Raw genomic sequence first — 27,454 nt, forward strand, 5'->3', positions numbered from 1 at the left:
TTGTGAACTTGTGATTGTTTGGATATAAGACGCTTTATAAGACACTTTTTTTAAAGACTTTTTCATGCTTTCTTTGAATTTACGAAGTATAATCATTGGTATCAACAGCCTCCACCACACATATTAATAAAGGTGTCATGTTTCCCCCCAAATCAAATCAAAGTGTGAAACAGTGTCATCCAAAACAGAGAAATTAAAGAGACCCTAGAAACAAAACATAAGCCACGTTCTTCGGCTAAAGCTTTACTTTGAAGGTTGTGACCGGATATGGCTCGTTGAGCCGCACACGGTTTGACAGAGTGTGGAGAGGCGGGGGATTGCGAACAGACCGACTGAGTGGAGGTCTGCTGCGGACTCAGTCGGAGCTGCTGACACCAAAATAGGTGGGAAAAGTTCCTGCTAACTATCTCCACGGTCGACGCACCACACGGAGACACCTCTGGAGTTATTCGAGGTTAGTATGTGTCCGTTTCGCGTGGCGCTGCTCGTCGCCTGGTCAGCGAGAGGCTATTGGCTTCTGTCGGAGTTACTTTGTTGCTATGCACGCTGTTGCAGATCGGAGGGTTTGTGTCAGTGAACCTGCAGTGCTTTTGTCCACACACGAAGCTTCTGGAAATTGTCACTCAAACGTCTCCCGTCGGTAATGAATCGAAATGCGACCAGTTCAGGACATTTGGGATATTTTAACAGGCGGGTAATTAAACATTCCACGTGATAGCATCAGCCGGTGTGACACACACCTACACATAGGTTCATCTTATTTTGTCGCGGTGTGTTTGGGCTGTTTGTCCCCGTTCAGGGGGGCTTTCTCCGGCAGGCACGTCCCTGCCCTTCTCTCGCTCCTGGGAATCCTTGGTGATGTCGAGTCCGGGTCCTTTGTTATGAATGCACATGGATTAAACTCCTTTGTGTTGTATTTCTGCAGTCTGTGTGGGGCTGGAAGGGGCCCTGCCCCCCACCTATGGCCCCCCTCACCACCGCCACCCTCCCAGGCATGCTCTGGCCGCTCAGCCCCAACAATTTCTACACCCACGGTGCTTGTTTGCAGGGCTTTTACACTGCCTAACAACAAAAGAACACTGTTTTCATATCGTGCATAAACAAATATGCAGGGAAGAAGCCGCATAGATGGAGTAAAATGCAGCAGCCAGCAGCAGCAGCACATGTTGGAGTGGATGATGCTCGGCCACATCTGTTTTGAATGAAGCACAGGGACAAAGGCAGTCCGAGTCTCAGGGTGTTTTGCTGCTACAGTGGCTGGTCTGCAGATGTAAGCAGACAAAAGCACAGGTCGTGATCTCTGAGCCAATGCAGTACCTTGATTATCTGCCAGCCATTAACCTTAACTGACAGCTAGCTTTGAGTGCTGTTATAATTCTTTGCCATAATGCAGGTTATACAGGTGCTTTTCTAACTGGATGACACTGATTTCTAGCATTGCAGTTCAGACATACCCATGTGGGCAAGGGGCACAAACATTTTTTAAATAACCTTTCCTATGGGAATAGTCATGAGTGGGATTTTCCCTGAATGAACCACATCTATTTTATTGATGTTTTCTATAGAGTGACATATGACTGCAGATAAAATGCAGTCATATTTTTGCAGTAACGTTCAGGGACTAACTTTTTACACTGGTAACACTGTTGTGCCTAACTTTTCTGTTTAGGTTTACCAGCACATAGTTTAGGTGCACCCAATTATACATCTTAATTTGACATCTGAAGACTTTATATAAATGATTGTAAACAGGAAAACATGTACAGATATTTTTTTTCTTATTAAAATCACAGCACATGCAACAAGAAATTGCAGTAACCTCAATTGCTTAAAAGCGCTATTGTTTATAGTGCTTGAGAAACGCAAATAAATAAACCTAAAATATTATATGGCTATTATAAAAAACAAAACATTCATTGACATAAAGGTTTAAACTTAGTGATAAGGCTATATACATATATACATATAATACATTTCAGGTGCACCAGTGCAATCAATGAAAATGTTTAGTAACACCTGACCAACTTCTGGGCACACGTGTGACCAAAGTAGTCGTACCCTGCAGCCCTGAAGACAAGCAACACAATCAACATAAAGTTGTGAAAAATCTGATGGTCATCTAATAGTTGAGGGCTGAATAATGTCTGGCTGCTGTATAATAGCATGAACAAGTGAGGACATACAGTCAAACCTGATGAAAAACAAATTCATAAGACATATTGTTAACGACAGCTTAGTCCTCACTTGAATAATTCCCAAAACGAAAAAATGACAATGACAGATGGACAGTAGTGTTTAAGTCACTGCTGTAATGAGCTGTGCCAACATGAGCAGCATCCTTTGGGTCTTCACGGAAGCAACAAGTTGGCCAACACACTCCTCTGAGACTTCACTTTACTCTGACACCATGCGGGGACGGTGATTCATTTGCAGTGAAATTTACTCTCTCGGGCCCTCTGCCAGAGCTCTGAGACGCCGCAGCAGTTGAGCGAGGGGGAGAGTGGAGTTGTAAATTTCTGCTGTATTGTGTCTGAGTCAGTGTAACAGTAAGTTTTTGTCGTGGTGACTCAGTTGTGGGCTTCTGCAGAGGTGAGTGATGTCATGCGTGATCTCCTGCCAGCTCCTGTCTGGTTTTTATGGTTTCTCTTTTGATTGGCTGCAGAAAGACAGTTAGAGTTACTTAATATTTTGTCATTTAATCAGCTATTTGATGCTGCCTGGTTGTACTGTTGTATGTTTTGGCGCCTTAATCTTTTGGCTAAGTGTCTCCCACTTCAGATGCTAATGGTATGAAGAGGACAGTTGCTGGTAATCCAACAGACAAAGTTATCTTTGGATAAAAACTAACAGCGTGACCTTCTCGTACTCTGGCACCGTCATGTCACTTTCAGGTTTTATCTGTTATCATACAATGCAGTACACATGGTTAAACAGTCCCTTCAAGATTTTTCTGGCTTTTCCAAGGGAGTTTTTTGGTGTTTTTTTTGCAATGAAATTGCAGGAGCATGTGGAAATTATAAAAAGAGCTCTTACATTTTTTCTCCATCTATGTGAGACTTTTTTATTTCTGAACTATCCTTTCAGTTTGCCACACAAACAAGGCAATCACAGTGCTACTACTTTGTGATAATACTACACAAACATCACCACTAAACATTCATATTATTTATTCAACCTCACCTTGATTCTTAAAGCACTTGAGATAATCTGGATGCAACAGCCTCTGTCAATGTATGTGTATTGTCTGCAGTCTTCATGTTTCAGCCAGTGTAAGTCAAACGATGCATTTCATGTGTTTTCCACTATGAATAGACTGATTATTGGCCTGGCCGATTATTGAGGTTGATGTTTTGTATTCTGATTGGCTTTAGTGGTGTTCTCTGTATCCCATTGTCAATTAAATAAATGGATTTAAACTGTGTTACTTTGGTTCTGATGCATTATCCTCTCTCTTTCTGTCTCTAGTAACCCCCAATGGTATCACTCAGTGTCCTGTCTACTAAACTATGTAATTGGTTACCCATCACAAGTAATAGCCAATCAACATCAAATAATCTGAATCTGCAAAGTAACTAGCAACTAAAGTTTTCAGATAAATGTAGCCAAATGGAAGTATAAAGTAGCTGAAAATGAAATGGAAATACTCACGTAAAGTACCTCAACATAGTACTTAAGTACAGTACTTGCGTTGATGGCACTTAGTTAAATTCCATCACTGGTAATTCTCAATTTTGACACCATGATTTTCATTTTTACTGCAAATGTATAACTGTTCCAAATATTGGTTATTGGTCTCCTTCAAAAACAATATCGGTCAATTCCTTTTTCCACCACAACATGCTCCAAAACAGTTTGCCCTGCTTTTGTGCAGAACATCAGATATTTGTCTTGCGTGGTCATTAGCCCTAATAAAGCAAGATGTTTGTGTTTCATGTCTTTATCTTCACAACTGGAAATAAGGATGTTATTTTGGTGACGTATATGCATGGCTCAATGTTTTGCAAATGTAACGACTATAATTGGTGAAAATTTATGGAAAACAACGATGATTGGTCAAATTTGCATAAAAGTTGTGGTTAGGGCTGCACGATGTTGGGAAAAAATTCCATTGTGATATTTGGTTTTCTGCTATATAAAATGTGATATGGCAAAAATACAAGAATTTTCACCAGATAACTTGAATGGGTCAATGGAAGCTATATTCCAGGCCAGGTCGTTTAGAATTCACTGGAATTGATTGAATTTGCTTTCCAAATCTCTCAGCAGAAACACAGTTCAGGAGCACTTTGAACTCACTGTAAGGAGGTTAGGACATTGGCTGTCAGTGAGCATTGTTGATAGTGCTGTTATCATGTGCGTGACTTGAAGCTCTGTCAGACTCCTGACTCCATCCCCGGCACCTCTGGGGATGGTGTGAACTGTAGATTGTGTCTGTGTGGGGTTACATGAGGATTTGTGACACTCATTGCAATGCTCACACCAATTAAAACAGACAGTGACTGTTCCTTGAGAAGCAGTCATTCATTAAGGCTTGGGCATGTGCGTTGACATCATGGATGCCGCTGGTACTGGGACAGGCCCGGACTGGGCTGCTGTCAGGCACACGCACTAAGAGCCACAGCCTGATGATGGCGTGACATTGTGTGTGTGTGCGTGTGGTTTTGTGTGCGTGTGGTTGTGTGTGTGTGTGTGTGTGTGTGTGTTTTACATAGTTGAAACCGATAAAAGAGAAACAATTTAAGCCTGTTATGAATATGTTGCTCATCTCTCATGGGCTTGCACTCTGGCCCAGACGGCTCTCAGCATAAATCTATTCTGGGTGTGTAGCTGTCAGTCTGAGCTTCAGAATGTGTGTTCATATTCCTTTACATAAGCACAGCCCTCTTATAGATTCAGCAGCGTGTTCTCACGCCTCACTAAAAGCACCTGCTTTTGCCGCCTGTACTTCCAGGATGTCGGTCCACAGCGGATACTATTTCAGGGAGGAAGAATTTGATATGCGGGGAGCTCGGCGGCAGAGGGAGCGCCCAGGTATTTATTTAGGTTTACAGACGAAGGGAGACTCTCTGACAGACGGATCAATGACAGGCCTCGTCCCAAAACAAACCCTACAGGAGTGGTGAGGGCCCAGCTGTCCTCTTACTCACATGCTGTGTATGATAAATCGAGTAGCTCGCCCACAGCTCTTTAAAGGTTTCTGACTTGTGTCCTGTAACTGCATTAATGTGTAATGATGCCAAACTGCAGAATCTTTAAAAAGACACGCACTTTATTTTTGGATGCAGTCTCTGAGGGAATGTGAGCTCCAGGGAGTCATTGTAGTCACTGAATCGCATGCAGGATCAGCGTGTGGGGTCATGTTGTCATCACCTTCAGCTCCACAGAGGGTGATCAGGTTACCAGGCTGGATATCCTTAGCAGTGATATCACTTACCAGAGCAATCAGTGTTGACTGTCTGTTGTGGTTTTTGATGATCAGAGGGAGGAGTTTTCATGTGGTGTTCTTTACTTGACTGACCAATAAAGTACGTCTGTCTGGAAGTAGCTCATGTCATACTGTGAGTGTGTTAAAGTGGTAGTACTTTGTGGTTTGTGGTAATCAGGTGAGTAATAGTGTTGGGGTTGACAGGGTTGGTGGTTTGTACAAGAAATGCGAGAATGTTTACGTGGTTTGGTGATTGTCTATTGCCTTCTAAAGGGCTTGTGCCTCAAAAATTTGCTTGTGACATTTAACTGAAAGAAAAAAAAAAACCCTCCCTGTGTTTCTTATCTCCTGCAGCGCAGCAGTTTCTCCGGTCAGAGATGAGGAGCCCTCTAGGCCTGGGTCGCTGAGCAGCTGAGGTCAGAGTTCAAGTGTGTGTTCCGGCAGTCATGGCTGACAGAGAGGGGCTGCCCATCGCCCCGGGCCACGTCTACATCGAGGTGGAGTACGACTATGAGTACAAGGCCAAAGACAAGATGGTGACGATCCGCCAGGGAGAGTGGTACATGTTGGTGAAGAAGACCAATGAGGACTGGTGGCAGGTGAAGAAGGAGGAGGGCACAAAGGCCTTTTACGTGCCAGCGCAGTATGTAAAGGAGGTGCGTCGGGCGCTCATGCCTCCCCAGAAGCCCGCAGTGAGGGCCAAGCCCACCGTTCTGGATATCTGCCGTGCATCCAATGAAAACCTCAACAGATCCCACCCGGAGATGTCCAGCTTTGGGCGTCCGTCGCCTTCCTCCACCCCGTCGCCATCCTCTGATCGTGTCACACCACCAGCTCTGCCCAAGGATGCTAATCAGAATTTGGGAAGTCCCCATCACTGCAAGGTGGTAGCCGAACTGGTACTTCTTCACAACAACAACAACCACCACCACACCAACAATTCCACGTTGCCAAGGACACGGGCAGATTCACCTCCACTCAAAGTGGGGAACAGCCTCAACAAAAGTCTAGATAGTGACAAGACCTCCCCACCAAGTGACATGCCAGCAGAGGGGCTGAACAAGCTCCTCAATGACTCCGAGTCTGGGGACGAGCTGAGCAGCAGCTCAACAGAACACATGCAGGTAAGTTGCTTCTTTAATCTTTCTGCTTTTGTCCTTTCTTGGGTTGTTTTTAAGTGAATAAGCAATGCAAACTCAATTCCGGAGTTTGTAAGGGCACTGCACACAATGCAAAGAGGCTCTTTCTTCTGTCTTTGCTGCCTTCTAAACAGGAAATTTTGAGGACTGACTCTCAAAGGCACCACTGGTTTTGTCCTTCACTGTAACCTCGGTTGTGCCTTCTGTTCCCTTTCTTCTATTCTCCCTGGTTTATTTCCCACCCTGTGCTGATTTTGTTCTCTGGGGATGGCTGCAGATAACCGCCCTTGCTCCCATCAGATTCTGCGATATTGATATAACAGATTGCATGTTCTTCACTGGCTGTCTCTTGCAGAGCTGCATTTATTCATCAGATCTAAAACACTTGACCTCAAAAAATGTTGTGCCTCATTTGCCAGATTTGACGAAAATGGCAGCAGTTGCTGGTGCTTATTAAATTCCTCTACTGTTGGCCTTGAAGCGTAAGTTGCCTGGCTTGTGCAGATGTGCATTTTTTGGGGAGGGGGCTGTTTCAGTCGAGTCATTAAATACTAAATGGTCTGTTCACAGCTCCACTGTTAATGAAGGGTTCTGTAATTGAGAGTCTTCAGGTACATTTGATACAAAGAAAAGCCACACACAACTGCTTGGTGGTGTAGTTTTGTAGCACTGCTGTCGCTTATGCTTTTAAACTTGTTTGTGCAACAGAAATGTGTGTAAAGGTATTATCACGCCCAAAACTAATGCCTGTGAGGCAGATAATCTCTGCAAGGGGTTTGGTATCGGCGTAAAGTAAGCCCTGTGTATGGATCCAAACTTCCTGGTGCCCCAGACAAATAAATTAAATAAATTCTTTCCCTCCCCCCATCCCTGCAGTCCCACAATTGATAACTCAGGCCTCCTCCCACCTCCATGATATTTGTCTCATCCTTCTGAGCCAGGAGAATGGGTGGAAGACTGCAGGAACTGGGGCTTATCCTCCCCCGTCTGCAGCTAAGGTAGATCAAAGCAGAAAAAGAAGGAGCCATTTTGGGGTGGCTGTATCTAGGCAGGGTCAGCTTGTTTGAAGGCTCCAAGTGCTGCTTGTGTTCTTTGTTCCACAGGCTGCAGCAGCCTCCTCCACCATGAGTGAACAAAGAGAGACAGGCTTGAATAGAAACTAGGTCATATCTGCGGAGGATCAGTCTGTTGCCCCCAGTCGCCCCGCCGTGGGGACCACTGTGTGAGTGAAAGCGTGTGTGGGTGTGACTGCCATGTGTGATGGGCCATGTCAAGGAAAGGCAAGTGAGAATGGAAGCACAGCAAACACTTTACAACTTCAGAGCCCCACACGGAGGACAGCTAAATGATTTGTGGGTCAGAATTGACATACCTCAAAAGCCCCTATCAGGGCGAGAAAAGGGTTGTTTTCCGTGCTGCTGCCTGCCTACACCAACCTTTTTGAATTAATTTCACGCTTGTCAAATCACACGGGCGAAAATAAACACACATTTCACTCTCAGGCATTTACATTTGCATGGGCAGCTCTTTGGAGTGTTTTTTGTCAGCCAACAGTAGTGCTGAAGGGGCGGATAAGAAACAGACAGCAGACAGGATTCAGCGCAGTCTGTGGTGGCCGGGGCAGGTGGAACCCACTCCCTCACTCTTTGTGCCTTTTGTGGTGTTGTGTTAGTTTGTCCTGTTCGGCCTGTTGCCAGGCAAGTGAATGACCCTGCGAAAAGCGCAATTCTTTTAACTCCCCTACTTCCACTGCTTCCTGTCATTCCTCGGCTGCAAACAAACTCGGCCTGCAAGAGAGAGAGAGGGAGAGAGAGAGGATTGTTTTGTGACTGTCTTGTACAAATTGATTTCAGAGTTAGTAGTGCTCACCAGAGCCTGAATGATGGCAGATTTTTGAAGTTGATACCAATATTTGAGTGAAGAGTGTCTTTGGAACACAGCTGTATCGACAAATCGATAAGGATCCCCTAAAATTAGTTGCCATTTGAACAAGATATAAAGTGCTCTGAGTAGGCAGTTTGCAATTGAAAAATAAACTTGTGAACATCTGTCACATTACACTGAAACAATTTTAGCTGTAAGTGGAAACCTGGAGGGAAAGGTGGAGAAACAGTGATGGAAAAGGAAGACAGAGCAAAACAACACGGTTGCATGATGCACAGGTCTTTTCAGCTCGCCACTACAATACTCTCAACTCTTGACAAGAGTTGAATGTGAAGTTGACTGAAGTCATTCTCAGCCAGTATAAAACCCCAGCTGCACTTCCCGTAATTGAGCCCAGTTTGATCAACACAGTGCAGGAACTATGGAGGAGTGGAGTGGTGTGGGTTAGGATGCACTCTTTTTGTTTCTTCAGCTGTGGGCTAATCTAACGTTTCCATGTGACAGATGATGATCACGTTGAATGTAGGGCTGGGCAACATATCAGCGTTTTATTGTCAGTCATGATGTGAGACTATGTATGATCTTAGGTTTTTGATGTTGTTGTATCGTGACATAAATGTTGTTACCAGACTGATCTACTTGTTCTGATACCCGTACCCATTCGGTGATTATATTCACAATTCTGATGATTTCTAGTTTAAAAAATGGTACCAATAGTCATCCCTACCAATATTGTCACAGTATGGATATCAATGTATTTGGCAAAAATATCATTATATTTGATTTTGTTATCGAGCAATTTGAAGCGCTTTTGAAGAGATTTCAAAATGATTGAGATGTAGCATGTATCACAATTCATCCCAAAAATATCAGGGCATTATTTTAAGGCCATATTGCCCAGCCCTAGTATGTTAAGACACATTTTACATAATAGAGATGATGTTTTGATTAATTGTTCAGCCCTTCTTTCCTAACTTTCCTTATTTTGCTTTTACTTTGCTAAGATTGTAGTCTCAACGCCCAGGTCGAAATAACCTTGATGATGTCATCAGACAATAGAAAGAGGTGGTTCTGCAGGGAGCATCATTTTCATCAGAGTACCTCACCTTATACATCACACAGTTACATTATACAACTGTTTTTAAGAGGAGAACAGGGCTCCTTGAGACAAGTAAACCAAACTTGGTATGTAAAAATTGGCCTTTAGATAAAATAAAGATGCTGTCTTGTTGCTCTTTTGCTTACTCTCCATTTTTCTGTTATTCAACCACCAAAAATGTCACCTTCAGTCTCCCCTCCACAAACAAACTGTAGGTTCTTCTCCCTTACATGCCCACCCTGTAAAGGAGAGAGGGAGCTGTTGGATGAATGGATCTGTAAGATGGATTTGTCGCTGACATGCTTCCCCTCGAGTGCCAGCTGGCCACCCCTAATTGATTAGATTTGATCTCGGGGTGACGATTAACGCCTCTATGTCCCTCCATGCTTTCCATATGTAATTTGCTTATCTCTGGTGCTGTGGCAGCAGCAGACCGCGATAGTCCACTCCCCACCTCCTCACCACCACGAGGGGCTGGTGGGGTGTGTGGTGACACAGCCAGCCTCCTCCTGAATCCTATTTAGTTACCAAGTGCTCCCCTCTCCTCTAATAGCACAGCTCCTATGCTCTTAAGGGATTGGCAAAATAAACCTCTTTTCCTCACTTCTCAGGAACCTGGCAGTGGGATGGAGTGTTTGTTTTCTTTAAAGAATGTGGCAGACCGTAGGATTTAAACGCCTGTTTTTCACATAAGCATATTGGGTTTCTTTACAGCATTTCAGTTTTTAAGACACTGCCATTTTGCCTATTTTAAAATTCAGCAGAAAAACATGACCACACAGAGTCTCGTAAGTTATTTTGAGTTGGATTATTTTGGACTTCTTTAACTCATGTCTTCTTGAGAGTGGGACTGGTCCTTTTTGATGGGAAACTCCTTTTATTTCCAAAGCTCAGTGAGCGAATAATGGCTGCTCAGTGGGATTGTGTGAGAGGCCAGATTGTTGTTTTCCTTCTCTGAGATGTGTCACTGAGGGGAGGATGCGGTGGCCCTGGATGTGTTTGTGTCTGTGGCTTTGCACTGTGGAGCCAGCGGGCTGCCCTGCGCTCACTCACTGTCTGATTAGAAAGACCTTGAGAGGCCCCCACGCCCCCGTTTTTATACCGTTCCACACAATCACACTCCGAACAAGATACCAACCACTGATAGGCCCACTATGTCGTTCATAGTTGGAACACATTTAGCTGTTAAGCACTCCTTGTAGTCTGTACCATGCAGCGCTTCATGTTTTATAATAAAATCAGTCATTCCCTGAGGTTACAAGCTGGATCAGTCACTCGTCTAGTATGACAGGTCTTGTTTCACAGAAATCTCCTTGAGAATCCACTTTAAGGATGACTATAGTCAGTGACATAACAGGCAGGTAATTGTATCCGGACAGATTCTCGGAGGGTTTAAAAACTAAAGGAAACAGCTGAGTTGAGGCCAGAGTCTGTCTGCCTTCAGCCTGCTGTGTGGTCTCCTTGCTAGCTGCCGATGCCTGAAAGAGTAGGACGAGGGAGGGCGAGGTTTGTGAGTGTAGCGAGACGGGGACAAAGTACACTGAAAGGGTCCTCATGGGATGGCAGAGACCTGGGGACAGGAGGCCAGACAGATATGCTTTCATGTTTGGGTGAATCTGGAGATAAGTTGAAGCCTGTGAGACGTAAACCTCTGAAAGGCTGCTGCAGTGAGATGAATGACTTGACAACATTACAAGGCCACCATTAAAGATGGAGGAGAGTATTCAAACTTGATGTCATGAATGTCTTGAGCATCCATTGGGATGTTCTTAAATGTAGGTGGATGGTTCATCGTGCACTGTTGTGTATTTCAACATGCACACATGTGTTCTGTGCTTGGTTCTACTAACTTCTATGTTTGCTGACTTGTGCAACAGAGCAAAGGGCTCACAATGTGTGTCAGGGGCTTAGCGGTGCTTTGAAATAGACTGCTATGTGTGGGTGAGCAGGACACCTAAGTGCACTTTAAAAATGTTTTCACTCCAAGAAAGGTTTGATCAGTACTGCTGCTGTTTTGGTGCACTGAATTGGATCATTATTGTCCAGTGACGTTAGTTTTCTCCCACGTGAAGCAGAATGTGTGTATTGTTCATATAAAAGACAGTGTGGTGGCTGATTAGAGGTTCTGTCTCTCACACTTGAGGGTCCTGGGAAGCTCTTCAGTTTACTGTACAGAAAAGATCTATACCTCCCAACGCCACATAACCTGCTAATTACACGTTGTGCTAAGTGGATTCTTTGCCTGCGGTGTCTAAAATTTGCTGCAGAGTACTCTTTACAGCCAATTTGCAAATAAGCTGAAATCTTTTGATGTAAGTACAAGAAAGTGCATGCTCTCAATGCATAATGATCTCCTATATACCACCAAATGTAAGTGCAAGCAGTGCTGTGTAACCATCTCCTGCCTGTTGTGCCCTATAATCTGGAGCTCTGCCGAGAGTCTTACTCCTGGACGGGCTGAAAAGGAGGCCCCTGCTTGTTTTCCAGTGCATACTTGACATTCCTGTCTCAGTGCCTACACGCACACACTCACATACAGTGAGGCAACAGGCAAGCTAAGTCAATGAAGGTCTTCTTTTCCCTCAAAAGTGAAGCACTGGACCTTTTTCGTAATCTAATATTAAACTTGAGAAAATAGTGCATCCGCTGTGTTCATGTGAGAGTCTGCAGCTCTCTGTGTGTCTGTCTGCTTATCCGCCTGCCTGCATTTTTCTATTTCTCTTCTCTTTCCTCTGTCTGGACATTCTAGTTTCTCTTCTACTTTTCTCACTCACTCTGTCTCTGTTGCTTCCTCTTCTACTTTTAGCCTCGTATTCCCCTCTGTTCACCCGTCTCTGCCGTCATTCTTACCACTGAGCATTGTTGTCAGATGTGGTCTCAGTGAAGGGTAGGACAACAGTGAGGAAACCCAGAGCTTCTGTACTGCACTCCAACCTGTGACCACCTTTTTTATTCCCCACATCCATCCTGACACAGGCCTCTGTGATATAACAAGAGGATTAAATCCTCAAGCCCCCCGGGGCTGAGCCTTCAAGACGACCACAAGAGCTGGCGTTGACACAGTTGTGTTGTGTACAGCTCAGGATTTAACCTTTCCTTAACCACTTCTTTCCATGAAGTGTGGGCTAAAGGTGAGAAGGATGCAGTGGTTTACTTAAATTACATTAATGTCATTGTTTAGGGCATTGTTTGAGGTTTAAGGCATAGATTTCTCAGACCAGCAATTTTGGATGGAAGCAGCCAGTGATGCCAACAAAATGTAATAAAATATTCAGTGCTTACCTCTGTATTTTATTCTTGGCACACAGTGGGAACCCATTTTTGAAAAATATCATTATTTTATACTGTCATGCCAATGGTGCTGTTGAAGCTGGGGTAGCAGCTACTTAATGCTGCATCAGACAGCACATTGTCAGTGCTGTTTCAATTCTTTATTCTAACTCCCACTTCAAACTGTGGTAATTAATGTGATTCATCTGAAATGAAACTAATGAAACACGTTGTTAGTTGTAGATGATTGTGTTTAGATAAAAGGCTAATATCTGACAGATATTTCTGTTGAGGGTCCTTGTCACACCAGCATTTATACAGAGGATTTTGGAACAGAATCAATGGAACTGCTGTGGATTAGCTTGTGGAGATTAAAGGGACATTGCAGTTTTTTTCTTGTGAACAAACAAAAGTTATCTTCATATTCAGCACTGCTTTCCAAAATTCATTTAGATTATCCTTGACCTCAAACAAACCTACCGAGTGCTTTTTCGTGCATTACGCACCTCTTGATCAGTGGAATGATGTAACAACATGTCCCCACTTGCGCCCATGTGCATGTTCACAAGATAAAAACAACGGGGTCCCATTAAAGGAACTTGGGGCATAAGACTCAATAGTGACATGACGGCCGTTGCGGCCATCAGCCAAGCCAGTGCGGGAGTGCGCATGAACTCTTCACAGCAGTGCAGCTGATGCCTTATCCCCTACATACATGAAGCAGCCGGGAAGCCGGCTCGCTGTGTGTAGCAACACACAAGCGCGGCGATTTACCGTTACGGTCTGAAAGGCACAGGCGAAAGCAAAGATGGCATATTGGGGGACAGAAATATCATCTCTGATACGGGATTGCTGTGTGTAAGCGGCTAATGTTGCTACACAGACACAAACAAACCGTTAGCTTGTGGCTACAGCCAGCTGCTAACGTCACCTCCCGGGTAACAGGTTGGGCTTTCGGTCCCATATATAAAGGGACATATTTCTAACTATTTGGTTTCAGACTAAAGGACCACGGAAAATGCGCAGTCTGTAACTATTCAGTGTTACACAGCGGTGGACTAAGTTACATGTTCGCAGCTAACGCTACTTTGCACGTTAGGTCACTCCGAGTCCTCTGTGATCTCATATGATTTTCAAATCAAGCTCTAAACATGACCTGTAATGTTTTCTTACCTGGTTACTAGGAAATGAGCCATGTCAGCATCTGTTTTAAGTCCCAATTCAAGTTGAAGCTGCCTCCATGAGTCGAACACGTATCTGATGTGTATCCGGGTGCCAGCCCGGCTTTGGTCGTAATTTCGTTTCGACTCACGACATGCCGCTGATAAAACCTTTGTTTTCTTCTTAGTATGACTTTTTCGTGGACTTTGTGTGGTGGTGGGTCGTTTGCTGGCCGCAGCAGAATCCATTACTACCCAAACACTAGTTTGGGTCCACCACGCTTGTCTTCTTCGCGTTTCCAAGTTGAAAGCCGTCGAGGATGTGCATTCAGCGTCATCGGACGTCACGTCCGCAGGACTGCACAGGAAATTCGGACCAAGAATTGCAGTACATTATGCAGCACACAGCCTGTCAAGGCAATGGAGAGATTTGTGGGTGGGCTCATTCTTTTTGGTTTTGAACGCTTCATCACCCATTAGCATTAAAAAACTCGAGTTTTATGTGACAAGATAGATTTATATAATGAGAAGCTCAGCTCCTTGTGATGGAGGTTGGTTTGACAAAGGGTGATACAGTACTTAGGTGGTTTTCATGCCGGGTTTGGCTCCTAGCACCATGGGGGTGAGTTAGCATATAGGACCGCTAACAGTTAGTGATCACTTTAGCAACAAAGCTAGTGGAATAAGTCCATCAGAAAACTCATTATATCATCCCTCTTGTTGTTTTTGGAGGCTGCTTATGGCCCAGGTCTTGAGGTGTTCGTTGGGAGGCTGCTGGTTCGCACTAGTTAGCAGTACCTTTAGCAACAACAGCTATCTATCCTGAGTTGAGGCAGAGCAGCCGAATGACAGCAAAAATACTTCCTCCATAAATATGATCCAGTTTCACCCAAATGAGTTAAAGTTATAAAGCTCTGCTTCTATACAGTAATCCATGAGGCCACCAGAAACACGTCCATTTTACACATTCATGGCAAAATGATTACATTTATTTTTATTTTTACTGGATACAAATTAGTATATGCTCCCGAGTACAGAATGAGTCATCAACATTTTTTTTATCATTTTCCAAGAAGTAACAAACTGTAAAATGCCATTTAAATACCTACAAAACAACTTCTTTGCCATTCTTGGACCTGATCCTGGCATATAGGTGAACTATAAAATATGTGACATATGTGATGTAGCATTAAACATCAATTTGACTTCATGGGACTTCACCTGACTTCTTTATGGCTCTACCAAAGCGAGGTTATAAATGTAAACTTTAAGAATTTGATTGTTGGCGAGCTGGTTTAGGATGGACTAAACTGCAGGAGTGCTCTCGTCACTGACGAACACAGTTGACAGGATGGAGATTCAAGTCTTCCTCTCTCAGTCTAAGCAGTTGGTTGTAGTTCTTTCCACTCCAGTGTCTATAAAGCTGCTCTGCCTGTCAGCCTGTGATGCAGCATGACATTTATTCGTGGAGCAGATGACGAGGATACATCACCTATTTAATTTGCTCAGTCCTGCTCTTTCCCTCTCTTCTCCTCACTCCACTGCTCGCCGCGGTTTATTAAGTCCCTCTCCTGTCGCTCACTGTCCCTCTCTCTGGGCCTGGCTCACCACAATAGCTCGGTGGACTGGGACAGCATGTACCCAGAGAAGGTAAGCTAGCTGGCCTGCTTTTGAAAGCAGTGATTTATTTACCTGTTCCCTCTCCTTCCCTCTCTTTCTCTCAGCCAGAAACCTCCCCGGATCTGTTTGGCTCTCTGGGACATTTTTGGCATCCAGTGTGATTTCTTTCTATGCCCCTTCTACCTGTTACATTTCGACTTAAAACATTCAGACTGACGGCACCAACTGTTTTGTGTGCTGTTATGGGTTTGATATGGTGTTGGGCACGTGTGGGTGTTTTTGTGTGGGATTTATTTAGCAAGTAACTTGACCGCACTCCGCTGTGTTATCCACAGAGGTCTGTGTTTGCATACAAGTGATGATGTTCCGGGCACTGGGCTCTCAGTGCAGAGTTGCATAACTGATGCTGGCTGTGTCCAGAGCCTTTTTAACAGCTGCTAGTCATTTTCCCCCCAGCGGCCTCTTGCTTTGGATGAGCGGACAGGTCGAGCTATGCTTACATTCAGCCCTCTGAGGACAGCGATCACGGTCTGGGGAACTGTTTTCCTAAGTATCTTTTCCAAAGCTGTCTGTGTTATATGCATCTGGCTTCTGGCACGATGATGGTGAAGCCATTTAGATATCGCTTTCTGGGTATAAAAGCATTTTTGGCCCCTGCTGTGCTATGTGGTGCTTTCTGTGTGGTGTGCCCTGTTTCCGGATTTCTCCTATTACCTCCGATTCCACCTTGGGGGATCAGAGTCAGCAAAGTGCTAAAGTAGCCGTCCCTCCCCACAGTGCTCGTCTTTGTGTTTATTTCCCTCACCTTGTTTCTCGCCCACACTGGTGTTTTGCCTGCATGGAGACTGACTGATATTCATGATACTAAAGTTGAAAACTCCTGTTAAAATGCTTATCATGTTGTCCATCCGAGAACTGTTGTTTAGTTTCACATCTTTTATATCTAAAACACAGAAACTGAATATGAGTAATGTGATTTGGGATGTTACATATCACATAAGAGGGAATCCTGTGTAGCTGGTTATCAATGAATAATCACGGAATAAATCAAACTGTTACTGAGTTCAGCATGAGGAAAACTCTGATCTGTTGTGTAACAGAAGTGTATCTTTTCTATTCTTTCACCTTCCTGTTCAACACTCGCCTCCATTCACAAGCTTTGGCTGCTCTTTGACTTGTTGCATTCTGTCTCTTTGGATAACAGCTTGTATCTCTCAGTGATATTTGTGCAACAACACGGCACATAACTGCAGATCAAAGACAATATTTGTGCACTATCCAGTATTTCTCTGCTCTCACTGCTTCCCTCAGGAGCGGTACAGCTGCTGCTGGCATGTGCGAGGACCGGTGGAAGCATTGGAACGTGGGCGTCTTTGAGTATCAAGGGGCACGTATTGTCTCTGTCATATGCCACTGCTATTGCTAATTACTTGGTGTGGCTGCCAAAGAGACAAAGGATGAGCTGTGAATCGATCAGCGCTGAAATGGTTCAGCTCGTGTCTGTCTTGCCAGAGGTCATTTACTGCGAAAAGGAGATTAGAATTGGTCTGTCACCATCATGCAGCAGTGCTGGATGTCTGCTTGGAGTGTACAGGCTTGTGGAAAAGTGTAGATGAGTTACTATGTGTTTAACCTCTGTTTTCTGTAGATGACTTGGTGCTGCTTAGTTTATCGTTCTCGATTACGGATTCATTGTTGTGTTTAATAGTCAGTTCTGGGTTTGTAGGTCATTTGTACACTCGTAGCTGAGGACGTGCTGCTGCTACAGTCCTGTAACAGCCTCGTGATTTTGACCACTGAATTGACTTTCTAGAAACTCTGTGTTTTTGTCCTCAGAACTTTCCACTAGCAGCTGTCACTGAACAGAGATACTACAGTGACAAACAAAGGGGATACAGAGAGGGTGCACACTACACCACTGTGGATCAGTCTGGATCCTTCTGCCAGCTTTGTGGCTCTGTACCCAAACAGTAATTTCAAACAGCAAATCCAATTTTAACACAGCATTAACACACATCCTATAATTGCACTCAGATGGGCTTTGGGCACAGCAGGGAGTTTGCCAACAGAGCTCTGCCTTTTGGGGGGATACAGTACATGTCTCTGTGCATTTCCTCAAAGCTGGTCAGAAATAGCTCCCAGATAAAGCAGAGGCACTAGGAGGCTGATCAGTGTTCACAGAAGAGACTTCCAAGGCCAGCAGCCTTTCAGTGCCCTTGTATTTGATTGGCAGAGAGGCACTCCCACTGTCCATTAATGAAATGGATATGCCAGCGGTAACGGATGTCTCAGTGTTCCCTTCATGCTCTGTTGGCTCCACAACACCATTGGCTAGTTTGATCCCCTCTTGTATAGTTGATTGACTGCTTGTTGATTATGCCGTCAGAGAGGGATTGCAAAGTTTGAGTCATAAACGCACAGAATCGTCTATATCTACTTCAGTCAACAGTAATGCCCCAAAACCTTCCATAATCCAGTATCTCAGGTTCATATTTCTGTCTCCCCCATCCCTTTCAAAGCATGGTAACTGTTTTTTCTCTGATTTGTTGTGGACCTTGGTCAGGTCAGCACTATCTAGCTGACTAGAAGCAAAACGTGTGTGTGTGTGTGTGTGTGTGTGTGTGTGTGTGTGTGTGTGTGTGTGTGTGTGTGTGTGTGTGTGTGTGTGTGTGTGTGTGTGTGTGTGTGTGTGTGTGTGTGTGTGTGTGTGTGTGTGTGCCAAAGCTGTCCTTCCAACCTTGTGCACCTCTTTCTGTTGACATAATGCTTTAGTTCCCTTCTCCAATTCTTTTGAAGTGTTAAACAAACCAATTCATCAAACCATGGCTTCAGAAATAAAAAAAAAAAAAAAAATCATTCAGACTTCATTGGTGACGTGTTGATATTAGTGGTGTCTTGATTCTCCGAACCCATAATTCGATTTGACTTTCAATTTTAAGGTCACGATTCGATTCAGTTTTCATTTTAAAATAATGTTGTCAGCACTGACGGCTATGCTATAGTTAGATTTTTTTTATGCCCAGGCACCTGTCATTCAAGTGCCCTTGAATACACAAGGAACTGTTGGTCCACATATCCTTTGTCGCTGTGAATGATCTCGAGCTATACCGTTTATTAACGTCACTAACAATTTGTTGATCAATAAAAATGACTTGTAGTCTGGACTTTGATTAACCCTGTAATAAAGGATCTCTGAAACAGATGTCGTCGGAATTAATTTCCTTAATACCAGTCACTTGTTTGTCTTCCTGCACACAGGATAAGTGTCTAACAGTAGGCTAGCTGTGTCCTCCTTTGCAGGAAGGGGATCGCCAATACAGCATTTGATTTCGATTGTCTACATTGAGGGCTCATTTTCATCGATGTTTGTTTTAAAATAGAATTTGTGACATCCCTAGTTGACACAGATTAAATTGTGTCAATGTCACAGGGATGTATTAATGAGGATATCCTTTAAATTGTGTCTTTTAGGCACATGGCTGGTCTCTGATTAATCTTGGATGTAACCTGCTTGCAGAAAGGCACTCATGATTTGATCTACATGAAAATATAAGAAATTGTTTTAAGAGGTTATGCTTACTAATACAACACAATTACTTAATAGCATTGAAATGGTCTCATTGTCTAAGCCTGCTTCATTATTCCGGCACTATCTCTCTGTTTTGTTTCTGTGGGGGAGCAGTGAGTGACAGTGACTGTTTACTACTGATGGAGGTTACATAGCCTAAATCCATTCTGCTAATGTTACGACAGTGAAGGGTCACCAGATAGCTGAGCTCATTTGACCCCAGTACTGCTAACCATCTGCTCAGACAGGCCTACCAAATTACACTTGTTTACACCTTAATTTCCTTGCAATAAGTGCATTCATGTCAAGTGTAGTCTGACTATTTTGGTGGTCATTGAGGTCATTCCCATGGTGACCGTTTAGATTAATTTAGTACGTGAGACCCAGGTGGGAAGTATTATTTGTGTGTGGGTTCACACATAATTAAGATACTACAAGGACGTTTTAACTGGTTATGAAACTGATTTAATACTAATGCCTCTGTATGACCTGCATAAGCTAACAATACCATTAGTGTGCAGATTGGCTGCTTCTTAGTTGCAACCCTATTGATGACAAATGTCAATCGTCTGAGTAAGGTAGATTTGACTTCCCTCTGTATTACTTTCAGTATGAGAGGCTGTTGTTTGTGTGTATCAGTGAATAAGCCTGTGCATATGTCTGATGCAATAATGTGTGTGTCTGTTTTTTTGTGGTATAAAAACTGCTACTAAACATTGTTATGGATTAAACCACAAAAATCATCTTAAAAGTGTTGTGGGCTTCACTGGGTAAGCTTCATCCAGCAACTGTGGGACAGAGGGGCTTACAGGTCAGCCCAAGCCCGGACAGACCGCCCCTACACGCACACACACATACACACACACACACTAGAATGCAATCTTCTTACATATCTGGATTAAGGGGTTGTGTACAGTACATTCCTGGGTTAAACCCTCTGCGTCCCCCCACCCAAACTGTTGTTCATCCCATACCAACATGTTTGGACATTTCTCATTTTGTTGAACAATGTGCGTATTTGCTCTGTACAATTGGTGTTGACCCTGATTGTGATGGTTAAAACAAAACAGTCCTGTCCAGCAACAAGTGTACCATGCTGTTGGTTCTCTCAGACTGTTTGGGGGGATCAAGAGGGTGTTCGTGGTTGCAGAATGCACAAATTCCTTCTCCTTACTGGTGTTAGTAGAAAGGCAAGTAATCTGTCTATCTTAGAGTTGGAGGGTTACGCGGCTGCTTAGTAGCCCGAGCCAGGACCCCCTTTGGGTGGCCAGTAGAGAAGTTTGTTGTTGATCTACCAGCCAATCCCTGGCTCTTGAGCCCCTATTGATTTGACATGAGTGGGTGTTTGCAGCCATGGTGACCTATTCAATGAGATGGAAGCCACTTCAGTACCTATTGGGTTGTGGTGCTATGGATATGTTTAGCATGCTCTGTTCCTTAAATTAATAAGTAATTGAAAGGAACCATTATATATCCCATCAAAGGAGTAATATGCAGGGAATGTTGACGTTAGAATTAATTTACTAGAGTGCACTCTAGCTGCTTTTGCCATAATTACTTTTACCCATCGTAAATATGGGTTTCAATGTATCCTGAGCAGTAGGCGTAGTTACGAAGCCAAGCAAAATGTCATTGGGTTCTTTTGGGTAATTGTATTTATATTACCAAAATTCACAAATTAGCTACAAAGGGCATCACAATTTTCACAACCACTGGCCTAAGAGCCTTTACCGACATTTTATGTACATAGTTCTGAAATCGATATTTTCTGACTCAGTTGGATAACTTTTGTCTTGCTGAATTAATCGAGAGAGTATCATTCTCATTAAAGCCTTGGAAAAAGAAAATAGTTTGAGCGTAAATGACTGTGACTTTTAATCTCACTTCCCTAAACTCCCATAAACAACTCCTTCCAACAGTTTTTCTATTTAGCATATTCTTGTATTGTCAAACTTATAAAATCCTGAGTTATGCGCTAAATGCGCTTTCAGTTCCTCGTCCTGAACAGGAAATGGGAACAGATCTCATCCCAGCCCATCTGAACCATCTCTGGGCATCATTGGACCCTGATCCAGTGTCCCTTTGTTACTCTGAAACAAACCCACTGACCCTGTCTGCTGCTCCCATCCAACCCAGCGACACCGTTGCTCCAGATCTCTGTCAGCACCACTCAGCAGGAGAGGACCACCTCCTGGCTCAAAGTTACCGAGTGCCCCAGTTCCTGCCCAGCTCGGTGCACATTCTCTTAATGGACCGTGGACAATTTGGCGGACGGAGTTGCCTTTGCGTGCCATTGGTGGTTCAACAAAACAATAGCGCCATTCTGGCTAATGTGGCAAGACATGCCCAGTGGAAATTGAATTGCTTTCTACACAAGCAGCTCTCTGACAATCAATTACCCAACCAAGACCCTTTTATGGGTCACTCAGAGGCTGAAAAGGAACAAGGCTGTCCACTTGGAGATATTCAAGTCTGGGAATAGGACAGTTGGTTCTGGGGTGGTACTTTGCAGCAGCGTCATTATTTACCTGGATCTTGTCTGTGTTTATCAAGTAAAATGAAAGCGTTTTGCATTTTGTTTCATAAGCCAATAGGTTTTGTTTCATAAGCCAATACATTTTTTGTTCTTTACCCAAATGTAAGGCACTGGGATCCTTCAGATCAAGTGCTCCTCGCAGCAGGTATCGCACAGCAGCAGGTGGGTGTTAGATCGCCAAGAATATGTTGACTTGTAAACCAAGAGGTGGCAGGCAGTCTAGAGTTCAGTATTTGGTCATGTTTTCAGTGTGACATGCAGACCAGTGGCCAGCTGATGATGCAGTTCATTTCTCTAAAGACCCCAAGCATGTGACTGGGCAGTATAGATGACAAGGCAGCCCTCTCTCTGGCAGGGACTGTAAACAACAATGGCTTTATAGTGGCTGATCTGCTACTGGAACTTTTCTCTGGATGGGTATAGAGAGAAATGGGGGATTGAGAGGGGAGCGCTGGCTGGCTTGGCAGTCTCTGGGTAGTGGGCCGAGTGACCCATGACCCATCCAACTGGGACACAATGGATCTGTCTGTCACTGCTTCTCCACCCCCAGCTTGTACGCATACACACTCAAACACCCTGAGTCATGGTATGTGGGCCAATGAGTTGATGGGATGGAGATTTAAATATGCCCTTTTAATTTTGTGCCATGTTTCCTGGCCCTTTCACCACAAGGCTTGAGTCATTATTATTCAGTAATCTAAAATGACAAATGCCCATCACAGCTTACCAGAGTCCAAAGCAGTTGCTACCTATTAAATCTGACGAACAGCTGAATAACTTGATGTATTCAGTTTGATAACAGAGGAAAGCAAGTATACATTTGACTACTGGTCAATAAATTGAACAACCAACGAGGATTTGTTGATTAAGCATCAAGTTAAATTAACTATTTAAATAAACATCACACTCCCCTGTACACATGGTGAAGGGGAATTACTTTGTGGATGATGTACCGACATTACTATGTTGACAAAATGTGCTTGTCTACATGGTGGTATCATAGAGTTTTGCAATTAATTTGTAGTTGCTTTGGCTGAAACAATCAGTCAGATTTATATATTGGAATTCAGGCAGACACATTGATCATACAAGCCAGTCCTGCCCCCATTGTCTGATACCATTGTATTTCTAACCCTCATTTAATTATTGCATACCCTTTGGCAACACTATCTACATCCCCCCCACATGATTTTTTCTGCCAGCAATTATTTGCAAATCCTCTGTATGTTTGTTATATTATTCTTTCTGAGGACTATCAGAATAGAGACCAGTGTTGTTGTAAACATTCAGTTGTTTTTGTTCCTTGAAGTCTCCTGCTGTGAGGTGCCTGAGGCGGAGGAATAGAATGAGTTGTCCAAACCACCCACTGTGCTTTTGGTTTTCTCTATCTACTCAGGTAATTCCATTTCCTCATTATAGATGTGCTTTCCCCTCTGTGGGACGTCCCTGCTGTCAGTCTCTCTCAGCCCAGATGTGTTGTTACTAGCCCCATTCACACTGCCCTTTCAGTGCGGGATTCATGCGCCAATTCTCTGCATCGCCGTCTGTGTGAATGTTTCAGATGGGGAGAGGGGGGACAGTTTCGCTGCGGCTTCGGTGCGCCTCCGGAGATAGTAAGCAGAGGCAAGCCGGTGTCTGTGTGAATGGGAAAGCTGGAGGCGCGGATCAGGGGTGTGTCGGTCTGAGCAACGTTACAGGACCAAACAACAGTAATGTGGTAGCTGGTAGTGTACCATGTACCATGTACCATCACACCTCTTTTGGATCCGCAGTGCAGGCGTGCTGTATGAAATGACACACTGGTGCGGCTTTACGCTGCTTGGTTCAGTGTGAACAAACAAAGGCGGAGAGATGGCAAGCCTTCGTGTAAAAAAGGGCTATTATCTCCTCACCCCCAATGCAGATGAGAAGTTCTGGACCACAAAACATTTCTTGATCTTCACAAAAACATTCAGAATTTAGCATTCTTCTAAACAGCTAAAGTAAATGGGGAATACATTAACAAAGATAAAAACTAAAACTGATAAAATGGCTCCATACAGCTTGTCCGGTATAATCCAAGTCTCCAGTAGCCCAGAGAGACCAAATTAATTTGAAGAGAAGTTATTTACACCCTTTTTCAAATTGAAATACTCACTGTAGCTGAAAGGGAATAAATGTTAATTAGAAGACAAAGATCTTCACTGACAGATTTTTTTCTGCCGAAACAAACTAAATAAACAAACTCTTTGTTTTCATGACTGAATAAACTGAATAAACAAACTGACCTTAAAGGACTACACAATTTATACTGTTTTAGTATACCCTGCCACCTTTCTGCCTTCAAACGGTGTTCTGGGAACCTTATTTTCCTCTAAGAACAGCTTCTTTGCAACAGGTAGTTTTTTTGCTCTAAATTACATCCACCAATCACCATCAGTAAACAGTGGGCCTTGTCTGGCTTTCACTTGCTGTTTTCTGGAGGAAAGTTCACATGTCATGGCTGGGGGTGCTGACCATCACAGTGATTTTTCCTCTATATAAGTTGTCAGAGACAGTAACTAAGACAAAGAAATGGCAGGTTATATTTTTTGCTTGAAATCATATCACATAATCATCGCCATTCAACTGCGGGAGCCACTGGGCTCTCAATACCGTGGACAGACTGGGCAGAAATGTGAAGAGTTGGAAGGACTTTTCCACTCGTATAAGATGCTGAAGACACAAACTGCTACCACAGTTTGGTGGTAGGTCCTGTAACGTTGCTTTGTGGGTTGAAGCGTGGGACTTTTCTCTTTTATTTGATGAGTGAAGGATCCGTTTAGTTGTCAGACTGTGAACACCATCGGACTGACACACTCCCGTCCTGCGCCGTTGGCATTTCCATTCACACAGACGCCGTCTCGCTTCTGTTGCTGCTCTGTTACTACATCCGCTGGCAGATAGGAGGTGGAATGAAACTGTCCCCCCATTCCGCCTTTTTAACTTTAGCACAGACGGCGAGGTGAAAAATCCGAGCAAGGTTCCCGCCTTGGAAGGCAGTGTGAATGGCCTGAACAATTCAGCCTCTGGTCACCTGTTAATGTACACATCTACACACACACACACACACACACACACACACACACACACACACACACACACACACACCCTTATACCACTTGCAAATGCACCCTGTAACACTCTGCAAAGGGTTAAAGGGTTATGTGGGAGTGTGGCAGCAGAGGAGGAAAGAAAGAAAGATGTATGGAATTATGCCACTTGAAGCTCCAGGGCGGCAGGGTGGCGCTTATCTAGGTCACATGCTGAAGAGGGGGATCATTAAATTTGGAGCATTAGAAATCAGCTACTTGAGAGCAAACATACACTAATACGTATGCATGATTCAAACACAATCACACAGTGACAAAGTGTTAGCTACACACTGACTCACACCACAGTGTACCATCCTTTTCCTTATTTTGCAGCTGAAATGGCATTGTGAGATAAAAGCGCTCCTTGCTGCGTGTTTGATTTTCAATTAACCTGATTCACTGGGGTTAATACCTTGATGTGCAGCAACCAGAGTGCTCAGTAGCTCCAAGGTGTTCCCTCTCTGTTCTTACCAATAATGAGTCATCATCCGTTTGAGCTCATGCAGACACCCTCGTCTTTGTCTCTGCCACGGGGCATTCTATGAAAAACTGAGCAGAAACTAATGTGCAGACACGATGATTTTAAACGAGAAGTTAACTTAGCTTTTCCGTCATGTTTGGTGTTCTGGTACCGAATGATAGCTGAGTCATCTGTCCAGGCAGGATGATGATTAGATGTGTGTTCCCATGTGGGCGCAGCACAGTTCAACAGTACAATTTATTTCTTTGGGCCTTGATAGTTTACACAGTGACTCATCCATAATTGTAGTACTGTATTGCTTCATAATTTGCCATCCTGGAGCTATAATCAGGGATTCATTATTGATTTGAAGCAGAGGTGCCCTGATGTAACAGCATACTCTGGTAAGCCAGTTTTGGTCTTAGATCGGTTCTGCCAATACTTGACCCATCATGGATTTAGTTTTTTGGGGATTTTATATAAACATATAATAGACATATAATGTCACTGCATTTTCACAATTTCTTATCATTTTATATGTAAAATCCAAACATGAGATTGATATGGAAAATCACTATTATTTAAGGCTTATCGGCAGGAATTTATGGTAAATAATGTGAATAAAATGTACATATAGGGGTTATTTGCTCCGGTTGTATTTATCATGTCATAAAGCAGATTAAGTAGAAAATATATTTTTTTTTACCCTTTCAGAAGCAGGCATGACCTTCTCATAGAAATGAAAGAACTAAACAATTCAGTTGAGTTGAACTTCAATAAAAATGAGTTGCCTCATTTAAAAGAAATGAGTAGAAATAGATTAATTACAACTCCTCAATTAGCATGCTCAAACAAGCTGCATCTCACATGGTAACAACTAGCTACTGTTGCAACAGCTAGCACAGGATATTAACAAGTTTAACTCTGTGCTTTGTTTTAGGCTACTATCTACTGAGATATCATTCAAAGTACATAAAATATTCACTCCAATAAAATCAAGTTGCTGATTGAAATCATGTTGTCTTTGGCCCAGATAGTGCAGTGGTATTGCAGTAGGTGGGCCTTTACATGTATTGAGAGAACGTACTCTGTATGCAGAGGGTTGTAATATTACTGAATTCCTGTTTAATGGGATGCCAACAAATGGTCTGTACATGTGATTAAAGAGTGATCTGCTGAATGCAATGCATGGTTACAATTCAATTAAAGATATAATATGTAATATTGTCTAAAAACAACTAGACCTTTGTTATACATCCTGTTCAGTTGTGTACTTACTTTATTCCGTTTTTCAAGTTTTCCAATTTTCAACAATGTTCAAAATGCAGAGAAAACCACTAGTTTACTCAAGTTAACTGTGTGTTTCATGCGGTTGCCCCCCGCTATAACTTCTGAACCGTGGGTGTGTGCATGTCTGTGTACATTAAGTACATTTCCCATACAGCTCCAGGCAGCAATCACGATGTATAAACACCTGGTCCCCTGCGGATCACTGCTGCAGTCAGCTTGAAGAAGGGAGTGAGGAAAAATCTGCTTTTTCATCCCAAAAGTTTAAAAGTAAGCTTAACTTCCCATGTAAATTTTCTGAAAATATTCTTGATTTTCTGAAGATTGGCCAACCATTTTCAATCACAATCATTAATTTCAAAACCCTTTTTCCAGATTCCTAATCTGTCTTAAAGGTGCACATACTTGTTGGAGCAGTGTCTCAGTAATTTTACCCACACTGAACACCACACACAACACTTTCACTGAGCCTCTCTCACCTGGCTCATCACAATAGAACCGTGATGTTCCCATGACAGCTAGCTCCTCCCACCAATCTGCTACTGGACTAACGAGGTAGATAACTGCACTAATCTGTCATCATTCTCATCTATTCTGGCTGACCTTTGCATTGACAGGCTGGGAGGAAGCATTGACAGGGGCGTCAGGATCAGCTGTGATCACTTTGTTTTCATACACAGCTGGTGGCAGATTTACCACAACTCCAAATTCTAATCTCCATAATCTTCTTCCAACACCCGACAAAGGGGATGAAACACAGCAGATTTTGGCAGTTTGATGAGTGCAGCCTGTTCTGGATGTTATTTGCTGTGTAGAATTGAGCCTCAAATGGCTCTTTGTTGAGCTGTTTTTGTGTTGCTCAGACACTGTTGAGATTAGACCTCTAAGTTGTT

At 43.4% G+C, this 27,454-nt stretch overlaps 1 protein-coding gene across 7 annotated transcripts in view; it reads left to right on the plus strand.

The window, feature by feature from the left end:
- The first annotated feature begins 295 nt into the window (after positions 1–295).
- arhgap12b (Rho GTPase activating protein 12b) overlaps positions 296–27,454 on the plus strand; it is a 65,971-nt gene continuing 38,812 nt past the window's right edge. For 6 of the 7 annotated variants that reach the window (XM_084341319.1, XM_084341321.1, XM_084341323.1 and 3 more), the window contains exons 1-2: positions 296–454; positions 5,780–6,549. In XM_084341319.1, coding sequence (XP_084197445.1) covers positions 5,872–6,549 — 678 coding nt within the window. In that variant the 5' untranslated portion in view covers positions 296–454; positions 5,780–5,871. The remainder of the gene's footprint in view (positions 455–5,779; positions 6,550–27,454) is intronic. The other variant, XM_084341320.1, reaches the window with a different exon arrangement.

This window comes from Pagrus pagrus (genome assembly GCF_965226575.1).
Source record: "Pagrus pagrus genome assembly, chromosome: 20".
Taxonomy (NCBI): domain Eukaryota; kingdom Metazoa; phylum Chordata; class Actinopteri; order Spariformes; family Sparidae; genus Pagrus; species Pagrus pagrus.